This window comes from Panthera tigris, chromosome C2 (assembly GCF_018350195.1).
Source record: "Panthera tigris isolate Pti1 chromosome C2, P.tigris_Pti1_mat1.1, whole genome shotgun sequence".
Classification (NCBI taxonomy): Eukaryota; Metazoa; Chordata; class Mammalia; order Carnivora; family Felidae; genus Panthera; species Panthera tigris.
This window is the reverse complement of record NC_056668.1, coordinates 96,116,378-96,139,291: the sequence shown is the minus strand read 5'-3', so window position 1 is coordinate 96,139,291 and position 22,914 is coordinate 96,116,378. Positions and strand designations below refer to the sequence as shown.

Here is a 22,914-nt window from a genome sequence, read left to right as displayed (position 1 = left end):
GTTTCATGAACCCTCAAAACATTGAACAAATAGTGAGACTATGGATAAATTTTATGTATATGTGTTTCAGAAAGTTTATGTCATGCAATTCTAATTTTTTTATTTTTTTTCCTTTTAGAAATAATTTTTCCTGAAAGGTACAAGTAAAGATGATTTTTAAATAGTAGGTAACTTTTTCATAATTAGTCTGAATGTATCTATCCAGTATTTGCCCAAATACAGCACTTCTGTTGAACAGTTGAACCTGATTTTAAGTATAAGGTTTTCAATGGAAATCAAACAAATTTTACTGAAGTGCTATGAGATTCCCATGTGTTACTATGTCCGCTAGACTACTACTCATAACATTCTGTGAGGTAGGTTTTGTTAACCCCATCATATAAAAGAGGGAATCGAGGTTCTTTGAGTTTTAACAACTTGTTTAAAGCCATAGATAAGGTCACTGGCACTGCTGGGCCTACCTGACTCAAAGTTCATGCCATTTCCTCTAGACCACCCAACCTTTAATGGATGCTTGCAGATCAGCACAATATTCCTAATGGCTCTCTCTCAGAGCAGACCAGTGTGAATGTCACTTTCCTCAGAACCCTAGGCCAGTGGGCCCCAAACCTCAAGATGGAAAATGGCTAAATACATTGGGGTACTAGAACTTACCACACAAATCCTGTTGTGTTCAGCACAGCCACTTGGACTTTGCAGTATTATCAGTCTCCACAGAGCGTAGGGTTTTGCGCAGGGAGACCAAGCTTTATGCTCACGTGACCCTGTGGCAAAACAGGTCTTCTCAGCGATGGGAAGATTTTGTAATCACTGCAGCTCTTTGTTCTCAAATGATTAGAAGCCTCCAATGAAACATATTTTGATTTTTCTGATGATTTGTTAGCCTTTACACATTCGAAAACTTCCATTAGGGAGTTCCTTTCATCACGTCACGGTGGAATGTAAGTGACGCCCTCAACGTGTGTACTGACAAACAAGGTGAAGGAAGTGAGAGTATAAACATCCACACTCTCAGTCATGTCTGAAATGCCATGATCAGTTCGTCTTGCTTGGCCACTTATTAACAAGCAAAGTTAGTAAACTTTTCAGGCAGTAAAGCCAGATGTGCTTTCTGGCATACCAGGTAAATGCTTTATTGGTGTATGTTTGATCAGTGATTCTTAGATAAAAGAACAACAACAGAGCAACAACAAACTGCTTAAATAGCTGTTCGGATGCTGAATCAGATTCCACCTCTCTTGTTTGTATACATCCCACTTAAGAAAGGGAGGGGGGAAAATCCTCTTTTTTGATTAATTAGCCTGTGTTTCATTAGTCTTTTTTTTTAATGTTTATTGATTTAGTTTGAGAGAGGGAGAGGCGGAGAGATAATACCACGCAGGCTCTGTGCTGTCAGCGCAGAGCCCTATTGGAACTCGAACCCGCAAACTGCCAACGAACCACGAACTGACCTGAACCAAAATAAGAATCAGAGACTTAACCAACTGAGCCACCTAGGCTTTATTTAGCCACCATTAGTCTTTATTTTTAATACTTAGCAAGCAACCAAAGGCCTTTAAAGTTAGTATTTCTACTATTGCTGTCATTTTTACTTAAAGAAATGGAAGATGAAATATTCTTAAAGATAGTGTGTGCTAAGAAAACAAGTGACACCGTACGCACACAGGACAGCCAACAAAAAACAGGGACAGCATGAACAAAATAGTCAATAATGTCTCCAATGTGAGAAGAGTCTATTAAAACAGGTTCATTCTTTCATGATGCCAAATCTTTTAGATGATAAATAAAAAGGTTGATCCAGGGGGACGCCTGGGTGGCTTAGTTGGTTAAGCGTCCGACTCTTGGTTTCAGCTCAGATCATGATCTCACAGTTCTTGAGTTCACGCCCCACATCGGGCTCTGTGCTGACAGTGAGGAACCTGCTTGGGATTCTCTCTCTCTCTCTCTCTCTCTCTCTCCTTCCCTCTCTCTCTGTCTCTCTCAGAATAAATCAATACATTTTTAAAAGGTGTATCCAGAAATTATTATTCAATTTTAGGTTTACAGGACATATTATAACCAAATTGTTTGACTTTTTTTTTTAACTGAATTTGTTTAAATTGTCATTAGACACAACCATGAAACTTAAAGCCTCTATTTGACTCCATTTTATAAGCTGAAAAATACCCAGAAACCTTTTTTATTTTCTTAACAAAATGGCATGATATTATTTAGAAGTTGGAGGGAAAGCTTTTACTGCTCGGCCTTAAAAAGAAAACAGCACAACCCAGCAGAGTAGCTGACAAGTGACACAAATACAGTACATGCTAATGTGCAGAGAGAAACAACCTTGAGAATTTAAACCGGCTGCACCAGAAAAAATATCTTTATCCAGATATGTGGTCCCTCATGAATTATACTATTATTTTAGTTGATTTTACCTGACATCACCCTATGATTTTCTTCAGTGACAAGAAAATTGCAGCTGGCCCTTGACAGTCGGTCACAAATTGACTGAACAAAACAAAATCAAACAGTGAAGTAATCCCCAAGTAAATTTAATGAAACCTAAATCCCAAAGGGCAGCGCACTTCTGTAGGCAATGGTCTTATTTAATAAATTTTTCCCTGCTTTCACTTTTAGAGCTATATTTACACAGACAAATTTAATTCATTGGGTTTACATTTCCTCTTTCCCTCAGTTTGTCCACCAGGCACATATGGGAAGGACTGTAAACAGGTATGTCAGTGTTCAGCTGAGAATGAAAAGTGTCACCCAGTCGCAGGGAGATATACCTGTCTTCCTGGCTACCATGGAAACCGCTGTCATCTCAGTAAGTGTGTTTTGCACTTTTGTTGTAATTTATCCAAGAGACACCAATAGGGTGGGTCATCAGTCAGAATGCCAAAGGGCAAATGTTAATTCAAGCTTCTAATTTATAGCAAGTCCTGTGAGAATGTTTATTGAAGTGGTTGAAATCATGCACTTTCTTGTGCAACCCATTCTCCTATGTTGCCTTTTGGGTTCCAAATATCCACCCCCCCCCCACCAAAAAAGGAAAAAGAGAGAAAGAAAGAATGAAGATAATAGGAACTGGCTGTTATCAATCAATAGACAGCAGATGGGAACATATTTAAAGTGATTTGTAAAGTAAGTTAGCTCCGGGATCTGCTTAGGAACAATCAAATTAAACAAATTGTTATTCTGGAATGAAGATCGTAACTTGCTTGAAGGACAAAATGCCAGTTGGCTCACTGCTGTGTAGTAAAAACAGGATGGTCCCTAGACCAAACACCTTATATTGATTTGTTAGGGCATTTTAACATCTAAAATGGTTCTAGGGGAACACACGATAAAATGTCCCAAGGAGCATGTTAAAATGTTCAGTCAGCTACTTAATTTGTAAGCTTGTAATTATTTATAATGTACTTTTTATAGGTTTAAAAGTAAAATGATTTGGCCTCAGTTTCATTTTTTCCCCCAACTTGGCCACTGCTTCTCTTCTCTCCCTACTTGCTCCCGTAGCAGATTCCTTCCACTTTCCTTTCTTAATTCTGCAAACATATGGACAATTTTTGGATTCTCCCCCTCGAATGCCACCTATAAAACATAGATTTATGGCCAAGCTATTGATTTCAATTTTCTACAAGCCATAGAATGTACCTTTTGAATGTCACTTCTCACTGTTGTCCTAATTTTAAATATTATCAGCTACAAACACAAATTAAGCCTGTATGAAAATGGTTTCAGTTAGCATTTTGTTTGGAACCCATAACCACTGTGGTTATTATACAAACTCAAACTGAGGAACTAAAATATAAAGTTAGTAAAATTTCAATTCTAGTTTGGTTATGGCAGATTTCAAGCACCCTGGTAACTGAAGAAAGTTATTTCCTCACTTTTAATTCTGTCACATTTCTCAGGAAGAATTTCTTCTTGATATCAAGAATGTTTTATATTAACAAAATAAAGTGTTACGTAGGGCTGATAGTACTTCCATGTCAGAGGGCAAGCTACCTTGGGTTGAAGGAGGGGACCTCCACCTTGTAAAGTCAAGGCTGAGTCTGGATGCCGCTCCCTGACTAGTCAGATTGGCTTAGCGCCAGGCAACACGTGGTTGGGAGTTGCTGCAAAGTTTCCTTGGCAACATCCACTATAATTACAGAACTACGAAAAAGGGTTCAAGAAAATATCCATAAAAGGTGCAGCTGGCCCAAAAGCAAAAGTTTCAGCGGCCAAAAACAACCGGGCTTTCATGTTCTCGAGTTTGGAGTGGAGAATCCAAATTTTCTCTCGGCAGAGGTCAGAGGAAGCAGACAAATTGTAGTAGGATCTCACCACTTGTCCATGGTTTATAATGGGCAGGTTGGTCTCAGTCTGTGGACAGCGTGTGGGAAAAAACAAACCAGCTGCTCGATAGATATCAATTTATCATGCTATGTATTTTATGACCAAAGAGAAATTACAAAGTAACCCCATACCCTGGAAATCTTTTATTTCTCCAAACTGTGACACCCACTATTTATAATATTCTCTGAGAGCATTTAAGGCATTGGGGTCCTCTAAAATCATGGGCAGTTCTTTTGACAGTTTTCATAAAAACACCCTTGGTATAGAATGCTTTGAGAAGCATGGGCCATAGAATAGCCCACCTGTGCCAGGAGGAAGATATCAAAACATTAGTAGGAGCTTGCTTTTAACGCTCTTGCTCATAGCAACAAAAATTCAGACAGACCAAATTTTAGCATCTCTTTTTAAGAATAAAACAAAACTGTGTGACAGTGTACGTGTGAATAATCTGGTCAAACACTAAGAAAAGGCTGAAAAACAAATTCATGCTTTTCATTTTTGGGGAGCTAAGTGTCTCAGGATACAGTCACTACCTTGCTTGTTCCAAGTTTCTAATGAAACTACCAAATGTTGTTTACGTCATCATAGTATACAGTAGCCTTTAGTACTTAAATCAGAAGTCTGTGTTCATAGCCCAGCTTCATCCAATAAGTCTCCTTCAACGAGAGGGAATAGTGCAAAAATGGGAAAAAAAAATAGTCATCTCCCAATGGGAAATATCTAAATATCCCTTGCCAGAAAAACAAAGTTTCCTGGGAGAAATAATTGTAAAGGATGGGGCAAACGCCAATTAATTGTCAACATGGAACTTTACGAAATGAGGGAGAAGAAACCAAATTTCACTCAAGCCAAATGAAATCATTATGTCCTATGCATGTGTTCCCTTGTTAAATTTAGTGAACATTTGAGCAAAGGATGTCCCTGATTCCAGAAGTCAATCTTTCACATAGCTACAGAATTCTAACAGGAAGTGGAATTGCCAGTAAATAACTTATTCTTGGGGAAAAAGTTATGGGCACTTTTGTAAATGCATACTGTACTCTTGATATAAATTTAATGAGTTTCGAGGCTAAGAGGTTATACATACACTGTCTTTCAACAGATGGCATACTCATTAGTAGGTAAATTTCGTCAAGTTCAGTGTCCCAATTTCAAAGGATAATTAACTTGAAGGCTAACAGTCAGGTGATTTTTGTATTCTGTGTACAAAGAAGGACCAATATGAGGATGGTTCTATCAAACACGAAACCACCATTAAGATAGTCTGCAAAATGAGGGGCGCCTGGGTGGCTCAGTTGGTTAAGCAGACTCACAGTTTGTGAGTTCGAGCCCCAAGTTGGGCTCTGTGCTGACAGCTTGGAGCCTGGAGCCTCTTCAGATTCTGTCTGACTCTTTCTCTCTCTCTCTCTCTCTCTCTCTCTCTCTCTCTCTCTCTCCCTCTCTCTCTCTCTCTCCCTCTCCCTCTCCCTCTCCCTCTCCCTCTCTCTGCCTTTCCCCCACTTGCACTCTGTCTCTCTCTCAAAAATAAATAAGCATTTAAAAATATATAAAAAAAGATAGTTTGCGAGATGAGTATATGTCATAAGGAAATTATGTCTCCCAAATAACTTCAACTTACATGAAAATGAGTTCAAAATATAGGCACACACACACACATACATATCAGTTATTTACATTTTCAAATAATTACACATATGATTTTCCGTTTAAACTGAAATGCTAATTTTTTATATCCATAACTATATCCATACCTTGACATTTTCCCCATTAATAAGTACATGAGTTTCACATTAGCAGGTGTTTCTCTTTTCCTTCTTTGCACAGAAACCCATGTCAGCTTTCACTTCATAGCAATGTGACTGCAGAATTTTCTGTACCAATCCACTCATATTAATTTAACCTCCTTTTTGGAAGGAACATCCCAGCAGTACACATAAGACTTCATTGTTTCGGACTCCATGCTTTCAGCTTGCTTTTTGTGTATGTTCTCTAATATCAAGCAATCATTCTTTTTAAGCCTAGCAAGTAGTAATGATAAAAAATACTACAAAAAATTGCATTCTAAAAGTCTGACCCAAATGGGCATGAAGTATTATATATCTTGGTGAACAGGAGAAGAGGAGGAGATGCGGTCTTTTTTAATCACAAGTTTTGTTTTTAGATATGCTCTGTTACATTTTTGGTGAGGGAGAAAAGACGTTCCTAGGAGAACTAATGAACGTTGTATACCAAAGAAGGAGCAATTAACTATGGGAATGGACATTCTTTGGGAGGAGGGAATGACAGAAGAGACTGTGGAGTGAAGCCATCACTTTTCATAGGGAGGAATAAAGAAATACAATAGCTACAAGACAGAAATAACCTTTGGTATGAATAATTGTCATGTTTTTCTTTCCCTCTCCATTATGGAAAATTTTATTTTAAAACTGGGGGAAAAAAAGGAAGAAAGAAGCAGCCACTTTTTGGGTTTGAGACTCAAGGTGAGGACCCTGGGTTTTAAGACAGGACTTATATGGGGATTATAAACAATCTCAATCTCAATGAAATCCATTCTTTGCTGCTACCTCTAAAACATGCTACATGTGACATACTTAAAAAAAAATGTTCCTTCCTGTTGGATTCTTACATAAAAACCCAGGATGAAATGAAGGAAACAAGTATCATCCAGTCTAGTTTGGTCACTTTTAGAGATATTCTTCCAAATGAAAAGATTTTTCAAGAGGAAGGACCTAAGGCAAATACCAAACACTCTGAGTCAGGTCAAGCCGGTAGGGAAAGGGTTCTACTACATGCCTACCAATGGTACTGCCACCATTAAGGAAAATAATGGCCACCATTGACATGGGAGCCGAGTTTGTACTTGTTCACTCTAACCACCACAGCAGGTCTCTGATTTTGTTATTATCCCCCTTGGGAATAAAGAACCAGAAGCTCAAAGAAAGGAGTTAAAGCCACAATGTTAGTAAGCGAAATATATAGGTTTCAAATCGCAGTCTATTCAGAATTTCCTGCAGCCCCATATTTAAATATGTGGCAAGAATAAAGATGGTTATCTTTAACAGGTGACAGAATTTTGTGCGATATGTATTCTAAGTCACTTTACTCTATAGGACTTAGCTTCGTCATCTTAACATTAAAGTTGAACCAGATGGACATGAGGCCTCTTGAAACTCAAACTTTTATCATTTGAAGACTTGAAAGTACCAGACATTTCATAGAGCAGGAGAATATCACAGATGGAAGTGCTTCAAAGTTAATCAAGTACTTGAATACCCTCTATATTTTCTCTACTGTATACTTATCCTGTCTCTGTTTGAACTCCTACAGAGATGAGTAATCATGCCTCCTGAAAAAAGCTTATTCCAATCTTGGACAGCTCTTCCAGAAAGTATTTCCTTATTGAGATAAAATCTGCCTTTCTTCTTTTCTTACAAGGCTGCCTTTTCATGTTTGAAAACATTCCTGTCTTCTTAGCTCTATTTTCTCCTGAGTAAACATCCCCACTCTTTCGATCATTGCACAGATAATGTGGTCTTCAGCTCACTCTTTGTTCTGTTTACTCTCCCTTTATCTTGAATTCTGGCCATTTATCTGTTACACAGGTATCATCATGGTAGGCCACACATCCATGGATGTGAAAGTAGAAAGGTGAGAAACCAACAGAAAATGAAAATCCTTTCTCCATGCTTTGTGCCAATTTGAATTTATACTTGTGTGAAACCTGTATCATTCCAGATAAGACAAACTATGACATTTAAATATTAAATAAAATAATGAATTTGCCTAGAGTGGAACAAAATAGCCCTGTTTGGTGAATTGTCACCTATTCTGAGCACTAAGAGTGGGCAGATTTCCAAGGAGACTCAGAGTTAAGTTTCCTGTAACTTATTAATGAGCAGCATCAGGAAATTTATGCCCCCACCTGTATTTCTAGGGCATCTATCTTTACCATCTCATCTCCTCAGATAAGTGCATGGCTTGAATCATTAGCTTGAAGGTGATTGAAAACACCAAAGAACGGTATTTGGAATGTTGAGTTAACCACATGTCTATGGGCATGAATTTCAACCCTGATTGCTTTGAGTTACAGTATCACATATGGTTTTGTTCTCCTTCAACAGGATGCCCAGAAGGCACTTATGATCTAAATTGCCAAAGGATGCATAAGTACCTTAATGGCGGCAGCTGTGATACCGTGATTGGCACCTATCACTGCCCTCCTGGCTTCATTGGGGCCGACTGCAGTCAAAGTAAGTCAGCCTACCAGTTAAGACGTGGAGATGCTAAAGTAGAATTTTAAGAACTGCCCTTAGAGAGTAAATGTTGCAATCATTACTTAATAATTTACTGTAGCAACGGCAAACGCCAACTGACCTACATTCTAGGTTGAGGAGTGCTTACGTCAGGAGTTTGATTGAGAGCTGAAGCAGTGAAGGCAGCCAAAGAGAGCCCTTTGGTCATAACCTCTCATATCCCAGAACTGCTAGCTAGATTCCAGTCAGGATTAGAAAATCTGTTCCATAAGAGAAGAGCAGACTGAGGATGCCTGTGTACATAATGTCAAACCCATTGTCTAAAGTACCACCATTTCATTTATCCTCAGCGATTTCCAGCTCAAAAGTAAGCAGTTGCCCTACTTACCAAAAGTAACCAGTTCCCTAAAATTTAAAGACCTAACTACCTATCACAAAGACAACTATTGACATAAAGTTGAAGGGACCAGATGTAAATTAAAGATCTCTTAAAAATGCACTATCTTAGACACTACAGGGATATTCTTAACAAATACATTTTGATCTTATCAGATTTGCCATTTCCTATATATTTTGACAGTTTGCAAGATCCTAATGATCTTCAGGGAGGATAGAGGAGGCAATGCGTGGGAGAGAGCGTGACGGAGAGGTGGTTCTGGCAATTTTGTGTCCTTCAACCTATGTGCTGTTGAGGAAGTTCACTTTGGGGTGCTTCACAGAGCTGTACATTTATGTTTTTGTGCACTCGTCTGTATTTTATACTTCAGAATTCAAAGAGTAAAATAAGCATCAGTAGATCTTTCATTAAAGATAGAAGTGCTGTAGTTGCAACCGTGAGATTCCGTCACTGGGAAGAATGATAATGAAATTTCGTGATCAGGCAGGGTATTAAGTTGTTATGTGGTAAAGATACCCAAAATGCTTGTCTTCCCCAGACAGGTAGTTTCTCTGTCTTCTTTGTATGAGGGTAATTTTAATTACCCTGCCTCCGAATCCTGATGTTCTGAGGATAAGAGACAAATGAGACAAAGTCTTGGCTCCATGTAGTGGAAAATTGAAACCTAGTGGATACTGCCTTGGAGGCCTAACCAGCCAAGTTATCTTTGAGTTAAAGCCAACCCATAAACATCTCCTAAGGAAGGCTCTGACTGGCCCCTTTGTTCCTCAAAGAAAATCATTGAGGGAAATTTCTTAATTTCCTCAGGCCAATGCATCTTCAGGAGTTTTGATTCCCCTGAATATTGGTAGTTTTTTGTCTTCAGAAGCTGTGAACTTGTACCTGAGTACTTTTCCTTCTTTGCTTTGACAGCTAAGTAGGTCAGAGCCAATTTGCTGTCCACCTCTTACCAGTCCGGGGAATTGTGCTACTCATTTATGTCTATATCGTTGCTGTATTTTTTCCTTCGCTTGATTCTTACAGATACTTATTTTATCTTTATTTTGGTAAGCATCTCAGTGAATCTGTGGCATAAAGTTGAAGCAAAATGAAATAATAAATGTGTTAATTTATTAGTAGATTAAACTTTAACATATACTAACATCATTAATTTAAAAAGATAATTTAACAAATTTGTTGATTTTAACAAGTAAACAATACACTTAGAGATACATAATGATATTTGGAGATGTGAACATAATGGATCCTATGTCAATGCATAGAAATGTAAACTAAAATTCAGAGGGGACATTAAGAGGAAACACTCAAGATTATTGGGCGCATGCATGCATGTGTGTGCATGTACGTGTGTGCGCACGCGCACACACCCACATACACACTTGTTAAGGCAGCCATGTGGTAAAGCAAGGCTGAGTTTGTAAGAGTCATTTATATCATATATGTAAGTGTTTGACACTAGATATTTGGTTGGAATTCCTGATGTCAACCAAAATCGCACTAAGTAAGCAACCACTTGAACAGTGCCTTTTTTTGTTTTATTTCTTTCAAAGTAACCTTTTCAGTTGAAAACCAAACTGAAGGCAAGACAAGGAAACCCATTTGATTAAAAGAAAGGGTCGTGTATTTACAAGGTTTTTTAAAGTCTTGACTGGCAAAACGTTTTAATAAGAAAAATCTGGTTTTGTTTTGCTCCTTCCTGCAGCTTGTCCTGAGGATCACCACGGGCGGGACTGTGTCCAACCGTGTTCTTGTGGCTCAGGACAGTGTGACCCAGTGACTGGAAGGTGCCAATGTCCACCTGGCAAAATGAGAGCCAGGTGTCAGCAAGGTAACAATGGCTGCAGGGTCACCTTGTCCGTCCAGGCACTAACTAAGCTACACTATGAAAGCAGATGTGGTGCCAAGGAATATAATTCAATGGGCATTGTTTATAACACTTTCTTCTTAAATGCGGCTTTAATGATATGAAAGTACACACTCTGGTTGAACTGTATAGCAAATAGCCTACTGAAGGGTAAAAAAAAAATTGAAAACAAAAACAAAGAATTATTGATGCAAACTCTTGACGAGGAGCAAATTTTGAAATAACTTTGGCTAACTTTTGCAAAACCACCCCAAATTGTGTGTTGGGGATGTCTAATTATAAGAACTGAAAAGTTTTATATTTTCTCCAACTTTCAGAAGCCCATTGAAAGCTGGAAGAAAAATGAGAGACAAAAAGGAAAATATGATCTTTGTTTAAAGCTATAAAACTTTCTTGGGGCGCCTGGGCGACTTAGTCAGTTAAGTGTCCAACTTCAGTTCAGGTCATGATGTCACGGCTTGTGGGTTGGAGCCCTGCGTCAGGCTCTGTGCTGACAGCTCACAGCCTGGAGCCTGCTTTGGAGTCTGTGTCCCCCTCTCTCTCTGCCCCTCCCCTGCTCATGATCTCTCTCTGTCTCTCAAAAATAAATAAAAGTTAAAAAAATTGTTTTAAACTACAAAACCTTCTTGTCCTAAATCATATTATTATTATCATAATAATAGTCATAACAGAAGAACTCTCAAGTTCAGTGAAATGATATGCAGAGAGCCACTTCTCTATGGCATACACAGAGGGGCAAAACCAATGACCCTTTGTTAAAAAAACTAGGGTCGGCTGCATGAGCATGCTGTAGGAGCTTCCTTTAACCTCACTGTGCATCACAGAGTTGCAGGAAATTGGAATGAAACCAGGAAGTGCACAGACCTAGCATCTTTTCAAGTCTGCCCTAGGATAGAGAGGATCTATGGGTGATAAGCAGCCTTGCAGCTAAGGGGAGCTAAGCCTACACACACACACACACACACACACACACACACACCACAACTTTGTGTCATATGGAATTTTACTCTGGGCCCAGGAAACTTCCAACTGGCTGAAATGATTTTTCTAGCCCCAGATCCATACTCACCTCCCCTAAATAGCTAGTGCACACAAAACTAACCAGATACAAGAAATTAAAAGCAAAAGCAAAAACTTGATGCATTAAAAAAGAAAAAACACCCTCCTCCCATTTTGGAAGCAATATATGAAACCATTCAAAGCTTTGGTTACTTTTTCAGTGAAAATTCTATAAGAAGGGTAAAGGAGAAAAGGAATAAGAAAACAAAAAGCAGATGGACATCGAGCACAGAAGTTTTGCTACGAAGCACATGGAAATATTAAGCAGAATTTCTTCCAAGAATTTGAAGGACATAATGAAAAAGCTTTCTCTACAAATCGTGAGTGCAATGCAGAGATACAAGGGTTCATGGAATAAATGAAAAGACAACAAAGGGAAATGAAAAAGTAAGCTGGCAGAGCTCTGAAAGACGTATAAATGAAAATTAAACCTCACATCATAGAAATGAAGACCATATTGAACACAGGTAATAGGAGGATTGAATTTGCTTATGTGACAGCCAGGTACATGGAGAATATGCTTGAGAAAAGTGAAAACAATGAAATGGGGAAAAGAGGGAGAAATATATATAAGTGCAAAAGAAAATATTCAAGTATAATATTCAAGATTTTTTCCCCTGAAATGAAAAAAAGATCCAATGCTACAGATTGAACACATTCTATCCTTGGAAACTCGACCTAAGGTTGATCAGAAGCAAGGGGAATCTCCATTGGGGACATAAGAAAAAAAGTGAGATCTCATATGAAGAGTGGGGGAAAAAATCAGTCTGACCTCATGCCTCATGGCAATAATCACAACCATTGCTAGCATGTGGGTAATCAATGCCTGTGAAGTTCTTGGGAAAAAAATATGACTCAAATATTTTATACATGGTTAAACTTTATTCAAGGATAGCATGACTGAAAATGAACAACTATTTTTAGTAATAACAAGTTGTTGGGGATATGGTCGCAATAAAATATTTTTGAAGAAACTGTAGAAGATCAATTTGAGCAACCAAGTAATAAATGAAAGATCTTTGTTAAAAAGACTATTAGTGAGTATTAAGTCTATTTTTATTAAGGCTAAGTTTAAAACAAATGTGGGAATTATGGTCACTTGACGTAAGATAACTATATAAATATTTAACAGTATAGCAATTTTGATAGTTAAGCAAAACAGGCATAAACTGGAAGGAAAGAGAAGATGAAGGGGGATAAGTATACTGACCTTATTTCTTCATGAAAAGTTGTAGAAGGGATGGATCTGTGTCAAAATGTATTACTTAAATATGACAACTCAATAAGTATGCTTAAAAGTATAAAGGTAAATGCTGGAACTTAAAATTCTGGAACTGAGGATTTAAGAACAAAAACATAGCCAACTAAAATCAGGTGAAGGAGAGGAATAAAAAAAATTAAAATAAAATTGAAAATTAAGAGAAAAGAAAATTAAAAATTAAGAGAAAGAAGATTCATATTAATGCCATAACCACTCAACAAGCCAATCTGTACTAAATAAAGAAATTAATTACACTATGTAATAATATATTTACTGTCTAAAAAAGAGTCCCTGGACTATATAAAATAATATATAAGACTTAGAGAAAGATGGAGTACACACACTTGTCCCTCTTCCTTCCTCTAAACAGTAGAATTTTTGTCGCCATATTGAAAGCAAACATAAGAATCTCTGATGTGGAGAGAACAAGGCAGACTTGCTAGGGATTTCAGGGACCTAGGGAACAGGAATTGTGAATTCCTTGGGTTTTCATTTTAACCCATATATCCTGGACTGGGAGAACCTGCAACCCAGAAGGCCAACGGGTGCAGACAAAAGAAAAATCCAAGATATGCCTGCTTTCTCTAAATGAAAGACCAGTAAAAGGGCAGTGAAGCAAGAGAGAAAACTCATAGACAATAACTGATCAATACTCCAGTCAAACACTAAAGAATAAAACTGCATCCTTGACTCTAACCTCACTAGCAAAGGCCAAATGAGGAGTCTGCCCTTCAGACTCCATCTGGATATATGAGGTACCCTTGCCACACACAAGACGGTGTGAGAGAAAAGGCTGGGACTCTCACCCCTGCCACATAGGGATGTATCTTCTGCCCTGGCTATGCCAGTGGAAACCATGTGGAGAGCGTGAACTTCCACCCCCACTGGACAATATGGAGACACCACTGGTTCCTTCTAGGGTGGTGTCACAGGAGATCAGGGCTTTCACAACCATCAAGCACCAATGAGGCAACGTTGTGCAATGTCAGTGGAGGTGGAGTGGGGAGTCATAGGAGGCACTTCTACCCCTCCATCAGATAGGTGTCCTGAGAGGCCCCATGGGGAGCCTGAACCCTCACACCGACCCAGCAGGAATGATGCACATTTAACAATGCCCCACTTGGGGGCCGTGTGGAGAACTTGGATTTCGACTTCCATCTGATGAGCCTCTTTCCTTGCAAGTACGGTATCATAGGAGACTTGCTAAAACATTAAATGAGATCTAGAATCTTATATGATAATATTCAAAATATCCACGTTTCATTAAAAAATTATCCATCATACCAACAACCAGGAACATTCCGATTTGAAGAAGAAAATAATCAACAGACACCAACACTCTGATGATATTGATTTTAAAATTATCTGATCAGAAGTTTAAATAAGCCATTATAAGTAAAAATACTTCAGTGAGCAACTTTTGCCATGTGTAAAGTAAATTAAAAAAAATAGGCTCAGCAAAGAATAAGAAACATAAAGAAGAGCCAAATGGAAACTTGAGACTTGGAAAATACAATATTCAAAAAAAACCGAAAAACATAATTAATGAATGGGCTTAATAGAACAATGGAGAGGAGAGAGGGACATATCAATACATTTGAAGATAAAACAATAGAAATTACTCAATTTCAACAATAGACAGGGAAAAGAAAAAAAAAAAAAAAAAAGAAGAACCTCAAGGACCTGTGGAACTATTAAAAAAGATCTGGGGCGCCTGGATGACTCAGTCCGTTAAGCATCCGACTCCAGCTCAGGTCATGATCTCATGGTTCATGAGTTCAGGCCCTGCTTCGGGCTCTGTGCTGACAGCTCAGAGCCTGGAGCCTGCTTTGGATTCTATGTCTCTGTCTCTTTCTCTGCCCCTCCCAGCTCATGCTTTGTCTCTCTCTGTATCTCAGAAATAAACATTAAAAAATATTAATATGTCATTTGCAAATATCTTTTCCCATTCCGTCAGTTGTCTTTTAGTTTTGTTGATTGTTTCCTTTGCAGTGCAGAAGCTTTTTATCCTCATTAGGTCCCAATAGTTCATTGTTGCTTTTAATTCCCTTGCCTTTGGAGATGTGTCAAGTAAGAAATTGCTGTGGCTGAGGTCAGAGAGGTTTTTCCTTGCTTTCTCCTCTAGGGTTTTGATGGTTTCCTGTCTCACATTCAGGTCCTTTATCCGTTTTGAGTTTATTTTTGTGAATGGTGTAAGAAAGTGGTCTAGTTTCATTCTTCTGCATGTTACTGTCCAGTTCTCCTAGCACCATTTGTTAAAGAGACTGTCTTTTTTCCATTGGATATTCTTTCCTGCTTTGTCAAAGATTAGTTGGCCATACTTTTGTGGGTCCAATTCTGGAGTCTCTATTCTATTCCACTGGTCTATGTGTCTGTTGTTGTGACAATACCATGCTGTCTTGATGATTACAGCTTTGTAGTAGAGGAAGAGATAATTGCAAATGACATATCAGATAAAGGGCTAGTATCCAAAATCTATAAAGAACTCACCAAACTCCACACCGAAATGGGCAGAAAAAATGAATAGACACTTCTCTAAAGAAAACATCCAGGTGGCCAACAGGCACATGAAAAGATGCTCAACGTCACTCCTCATCAGGGAAATACAAATCAAAACCACACTCAGATATCACCAGTCAGAGTGGCTAAAATGAACAAATCAGGAAACTATACATGCTGGAAAGGACGTGGAGAAATGGGAACCCTCTTGCACTGTTGGTGGGAATGCAAACTGGTGCAGCCACTCTGGAAAACAGTGTGGAGGTTCCTCAAAAAATTAAAAATAGATCTACCCTACGACCCAGCAATAGCACTGCTAGGAATTTACCCAAGGGATACAGGAGTGATGATGCATAGGGGCACTTGTACCCCAATGTTTATAGCAGCACTTTCAACAATAGCCAAGTTATGGAAGGAGCCTAAATCCATCAACTGATGAATGGATAAAAAAATTGTGGTTTATATATAAAATGGAATACTACTTGGCAATGAGAAAGAATGAAATATGGCCTTTTGTAGCAACGTAGATGGAACTGGAGAGTGTTATGCTAAGTGAAATAAGTCATACAGAGAAAGACAGATACCATATGTTTCACTCTTATGTGGATCCTGAGAAACTTAACAGAAGACCATGGGGGAGGGGAAGGAAAAAAAAAAGCTAGAGAGGGAGGGAGACAAACCATAAGAGACTCTTAAAAACTGAGAATAAACTGAAGGTTGATGGGCGGTGGGAGGGAGGGGAAAGTGGGTGATGGGTATCGAGGAGGGCACCTGTTGGGATGAGCACTTCATATTAAAAAAAAATTTTTAAAAAGATCTAACATTTCTACATTTCTGTCATCAGAATCCCAGATGAGAGGAGAAAAAAAGTAGGGCTGAAAAAATAGTTAAAGGAATAATGGTTGGACTGACACATGAAAAAATGCTCAACATCACTCATCATCAGGGAAATACAAATCAAAACCACAATGAGATACCACCTCACACCTGTCAGAATGGCTAACATGAACAACTCAGGCAACAACAGATGTTGGCGAGGATGCGGAGAAAGAGGATCTCTTTGCATTGTTGGTGGGAATGCAAACTGGTACAGCCACTCTGGAAAACGGTATGGAGTTTCCTCAAAAAACTAAAAATAGAACTACCCTACGACCCAGCAACTGCACTACTAGGTATTTATCCAAGGGATTACAGGTGTGCTGTTTCGAAAGGGCACATACACCCCAATGTTTATAGCAGCACTATCAACAATAGCCAGAGTATGGAAAGAGCCCAAGTGTCCACGGATGGATGAACGGAAAAAGAAGATGTGGTATCTATATACAATGGAGTATTACTCATCAATCAAAAAGAATGAAATCTTGCCACTTGCAACTAGGTGGATGGAACTAGAGGGTATTATGCTAAGTGAAATTAGTCAGTTAGAGAAAGATAAATACCATATGACTTCACTCATATGAGGACTTTAAGAGACAAAACAGATGAAATAAGGGAAGGGAAGCAAAAATAATATAAAAATAGGGAGGGGGACAAAACATAAGAGACTATTAAATATGGAGAACAGAGGGTTACCGGAGGGGTTGTGGGAGGAGGGATGGGCTAAATGGGTAGGTGGCATTAAGGAATCTACCCTTGAAATCATTGTTGCACTATATGCTAATTAGGATATAAATTAAAAAAAATAAAATTTTAAAAATTTTAAAAAAAGAAGTAATGTTTAACCTTCTTAGGTTATATTTGTATATGTTTTAATATAAATATTCCAGAGATCGTATAAAATTCCTAAAAATCAGTCATGGTATAATGTTACCACTCATAATTCCAGTTATCATCATAAAATGTTATATGTTACAGAAATAAAATTTTGGGGTCAATCACACTACAAAAAATGAAGAAATAAATAAACAAACAAATAAATAAATACATAAAGTTCAGAAATTTCCTAAATATGACAAAAAATATAAACTTACAGATTCAAGAAGCTGTGTGAATGACAAGACAAAGAAATATACAAAAGACATATCAGCATTACATTTCTAAAAACTAAAAAAGAAAGTCTTGAAAACAACAGAAAGAAAGAAATAATGCCCATATTAGCTTAGAAAAAAAGATTCGAAAATAAAATGACATTAAATGAATGGGTACAAGTCACACAAAGCACATGTGAGAAAAATAAAGCAGTGGTCATGACATCAGTATAAAACAATATTAAATTTTATGACAATGATCAACTAATGGGAAAGACACATAATAATAGGGAATAAAATTCATAATGAAGATTGAAATATAGTAGATACGTATAAAGCAAATAACATAATATCAAAATTCATAAACCAAAAGCCATAGTCTATACAAGCAGAAATAGAGAGTAAGAGCTTATCAATAGAAGACTAATTCATTTATGTTAACTCATACACATAAAACTGTATACACATATACAGAAAAAAATAAGCTTACAGAAGTTTGAACATAGTAAGGTATATCTAATTGTTAGAAACCAAATTCTGTACCCTAAGAAAGATATTATATCTTTTTCAAGGATCCATGAGACATTCATAAAAATTGAAAAAGAAAATAAATCAATTCCAAAAAGTATGATTTATGGCATTCTATGATCAAAGCAGTAAAACAGGAACTAATAACAAAACTAACTCCCTACCAGGGAAAAAGCCCACCACACTATACTGCATAGGCATTTTGAAATTTTCTTAAATAATGGCTCAAAAAGGGAAACAAAACCAGTATTTCAAAAATTTAAAAGCAATAGTAAGGATATTCAGATCCTGTGAGGTAATTCAGAAAATGGAGGAAACTTTATATTCGAAAGTACTTATGTTAGTAAATAAAAAATGATGAAAATAAATGAAAAACACAATAAAATAAAGTAAGAATGAGGAATGACTAAAGTAAAACATAGGGTAAATATTAATTATTTAATAAGTTATGTTAACTCAAATGACCAGCAATCTAGACAAAAGTAACTCATGTAAAAGTAATTTTGTTCACCAAAATTACTCCAAGTGTATAAAATACTTAAAGATAATGACAAAAACTCTAAGAGCCCTGGAATTACCATTGGGGTTTTTAGAAAGTTATTTTAGAAAGTCATATTATAAATCTTGACAAAAATTCAGAACCCATAAAGGAAAAAAAATCCATGATGTTTTGATTGAAAAGAACTAAAACAATTCGTCAAGGCATAATACACATAAAAAATATCATATTTTTTTAAATAGAAGAAAAGAGACCAACTTTTTAAATAAGCTAAGTGTTCTTATGTATTAGTACCAAAAGAATCTGTGACACCCATAGATCTTATGACAAGATAATAAACATCATTCATAATGTAAGAAATCCAAATTAAAGTTGCATTTGACTAAGGAAAATGGCACATTGGTAACCTTCTTAGTAAATTTGCACATCTCTTTGTAAGGAAATTTGATACTATCTGTCGCCAGTTAGAAGTACATATTTTATTTAAAAAATTGTTGGTGACTTATCCCACGGATACAATGGTATGTATGAATGAAGACTTTCACAAGGATATTCATTACAGCACTGCTCATAGAGGCAAAATAAAACATTTTAAACAACTACTTGCCTATCCATAGTGGTGTGGTAAAATAAATTTTATTAGATGCAATAAATCCTATGTAGCTGATAAAAAGGAATGAGGCAGATGTATTATATGCACTAATTTAGAAAAATCTTGGAGAATTTTATTTCACAGAAGAAGCAAAATTCACAATATCATGTATCTATATTAACCTCTTGGATAAAAAAAATGTGTTAAAGGGTAAGACAGATACACATATATATGCTTTATGAGGCATCGACTATTTCTGGATATATTCAGGAATTTATTCATTCAATTCAAACATATTTATGTAATGCCAATGCCCATTTTAAGCATATGGAACATATGGATAAAATACACAGTACCTCAGTCCTACAACTTGCTTTCTAGTGGAGAAGAGAGTGGCGAATGAACATAATTAATAAGTGAATTATATGTATGCTAAAAAGGAATAAAATCAATCCTAAGAGAAAAAATAGAGTATGATATGGGGCTCCAGAGAGGCATGTGGGTGGAAATGTTATTTTATTTTTTAAATTGTTTTATTTATTTTTGAGAGAGAGAGAGAGAGCAAACAAGGAGGGGCAGGGAGATGGAGAGAGAGAGAGAATCCCAGGCAGGCTCTGCAGAGTGAGTGCAGAGCCCAACATGGGGCTCGAACTCACAAATCCTTGAGATCATGACCTGAGCTGAAACCAAAAGTCAGACGCTTAAAGAACTGAGCCACCCAAGCACCCCTGATGGGTTGAAATTTTAAATCGAGTGGTGATTCAACCATAAATTGTACAACTGTATTTGTCTTCATTTGGTACTAAAGTTAAGGACAGCTATTAGGTCAAAAAAAAAAGGCAGGAAAGAAAGTGTCATACATACTGAATTAAGTATGTGCTCTGTTGTGTAGTAACCAAATGTCTTTGGGCAAATAAAAAAAAAAAACAAAAAACCTCTAATGTCTCTCCTGCTAGCTGGAATAGAAAGAATGGTTGATGAGAAGTCAGAAGTTCTAGATTGGAAGGTCAGTTTTTATCTTTCCTGGCTACTTGAGCCTGAGAAAGAATGAAGTCTCTGAGCTTCGGTTTTCTCAAGTGTAAATAAGAATACTGTTACCCACATCAGAGGTATATTTGTGAACATTGCATGAGATAATTCATGTGAAAAATATCATTATGTAAAAATACTATAAACTAAAAGGTATAAATGACAGGCCTTTGGCCAAATCTAGCCACAAATGTGTTTGAATTGGCTGATATAGTTTTGGCTTCCACAGTGCCATAAAACAATTTTAATTGGTTGCCAACTTTCAAAGATTAAATGGTTTCATATAAAATATGGATTTTGAGTTTTCCTGAAAAAAAATCATCTTAGCTGGTAATATTGGGCCCATATTCTTCATGGTAAAAGCAACTAAATGTGAGTAGCGTTTAATCTCCTATTTGTGGCACTTTGTGCCACTCAGTCATTTTCCCCTGACAGTGAAGGCTCAGTTCGCCTTATGTCTGGTCAGCTTCACTCACTTGTGTCTTACTTACCTCCTCTTGGCAATGGTCTTTGTCTGTGTCACCCACCACTGTAGGCTAAAGTGCTTTTCAGATTTCAGCACCAAGACATTAACGAGTGAGCCACTTGTCTGTCGTCAGTTTTGAGACTAAATATAGAAAATGCTCCCATTGCCAATCTGGGATCTGCTTATTTGCTAGGGTATCTCCAGTTCCCCAAGCATACCAAGCATGTAGTTATAAGTGTCATCAAAGTGTGTAGTGTGAATGAAAACATGGATGAATGATTGTGCTTACTACCTTCAGGTAACATCTGAGTAGTTGTTTTAATTTGAACATTTTCTTGTGCTTTTGCTATACAAATATGATTACTCTATCTGAAACATAGAAAAATGTTTGCTCATGTGACATTTTTCTGTATGTATGTATATGTGTGATTATATATATATATATATTTATATATATATATATAAATATATATATATAATTTTTGCTATAGGGTATCCCAAACAATGTATGGCCCAAACTGTGAACTGAAATGTACCTGTAAAAATGGTGGACTTTGCAATCCTGTGGACGGAAGCTGTACTTGTTATCTTAGATGGACAGGAAATTATTGTGGAAAAGGTAATTTGATTAGCACTTTCTTTTATTCAATAAAAATCTGGAGCATACTGCCATTGGTTGATAAAATATAGTAGAGGCCTGTGATGAGGCTATTTTCTAATAAGTTCATGCAAGTTGTTTACAATTATGACTCCATTGCCAATAAAAATAGTGTTATGTGAATATCAACTGGTTTTGTTACCTTGTTACCCACATGAAAATCCTTAAAACCCCTAAGTAATTGAAATAATATAAATTAATGTGAAAGAGCTCTTATGAGACCTAAACCCCACTCCCCCTCCAATTCTGTTTAAGCCTAAAGCCTTTGTGGATGGCAGGTTTGTTGACCCTTGAGTTTCTTGGCAAGATACTAAAGAACCTCAACCACCACTGAGGCCTTGAGGCTGACAGGGTGGAGGACCCAGGGCCCTGGGCAGAGCCAGTTCACATTAAGAGTGGCCCCAGATGCAAGGGGTGAAGAGGAGGACTCAGAGGTCACCCACCGTCACTCATTAAGAAAAAATTAACATGCACCACCACGAATATATTTTTAAGTGACATGCACGTGCTTTTCAACAAACATGTATGTTACAAAAGATATATAGAGGTTTAAATTGATAAAGAATGAATAAAGATAAACATTGATGGTTGTTCTGATGTTTTCTTTCTGAATCACAATTGATTATTTGGTGCAACATTGGAGAGCATGCTCCCTATTTAGAGCACGGTGTTGTAGGAGATGATGTTTTCTTTTGGCAGAATAGAGAGAAAGGGCTCTGACGGTAAGGCTGAGTGTAGGTGGGAACACTGTGTGGTGACCTAAACTTGGAGTACACAGTGAACTTTTACCTAAATGGTTTTACCTATGGGAGCTATGACTCTTTAGATCTGTGGCCCCAACATATTATGATCACAATGGGTATAATTACCCACCATCCTTTACCACTAATTTGACTGTCATGAAATTTGGCAGCAGTGAGAATGAATAGTTCCCTATGCTAACTCCTGCACTGCTGATACAATGCTCTGTGTCTCTGGGAATATCACAGTCTTCACAATTTGGTTTTCCCATCTGAAAGTGAGGGCAAAGTCACTTGAAATGACAGCCTTTCTAAGTCTAAATTGAAGATTGTTTTTCAGGAAGGTTTTTTTTAAGATGAATATTTTCCCTAATTCATGGAAAACACAGCTCATCAATTTTCTGATATTTGGAATTACTAAATCAGAATCACAGCAGTACTTTAAAAAGAGTATCATCATTTTCATATTAGTTTTTTTTTAACTTTTTTTTGCATTTATTTATTTTTGATAGAGACAGAGCACAAGTTGGGGAGGGGCAGAGAGAGAAGGAGGCATAGAATCCGAAGCAGGCTCCAGCTCCGAGCTGTCAGCACAGAGCCTGATGCAGGGCTCGAACTCACCAGCTGTGAGATCATGACCTGAGCCGAAGTCGGATGCCTAACAGACTGAGCCACCCAGGTGCCCCCATATTAGTTTTTTTTTAACCCCAAGTTGAATATAGAATATTTTAACTTTTGATTCTATCATTTAAACTGTTAATATGAAACATTTC

General features: G+C 37.2%; 1 protein-coding gene across 1 annotated transcript; it reads left to right on the top strand.

The window, feature by feature from the left end:
• Positions 1-320: 320 nt before the first annotated feature.
• LOC107179153 (multiple epidermal growth factor-like domains protein 6) lies at positions 321-21,279 on the top strand. Its single transcript, XM_042998350.1, has 6 exons — positions 321-356; positions 912-987; positions 2,681-2,812; positions 8,451-8,579; positions 10,682-10,807; positions 21,235-21,279. The coding sequence occupies exons 1-6, from the start codon at positions 321-323 to the stop codon at positions 21,270-21,272; spliced, it is 537 nt and encodes a 178-aa protein (XP_042854284.1). The 3' UTR covers positions 21,273-21,279.
• Positions 21,280-22,914: the final 1,635 nt, after the last annotated feature.

Coding starts and splice junctions, on each gene's coding strand:
- LOC107179153 (XM_042998350.1), top strand. CDS start 321: ATGTCCGCTAGACTACTACTCATAACATTCTGTGAG. Junction 357..911: donor TACTCATAACATTCTGTGAG/GTAGGTTTTGTT, acceptor AACTTCCATTAG/GGAGTTCCTTTCATCACGTC. Junction 988..2,680: donor TGACAAACAAGGTGAAGGAA/GTGAGAGTATAA, acceptor TCTTTCCCTCAG/TTTGTCCACCAGGCACATAT.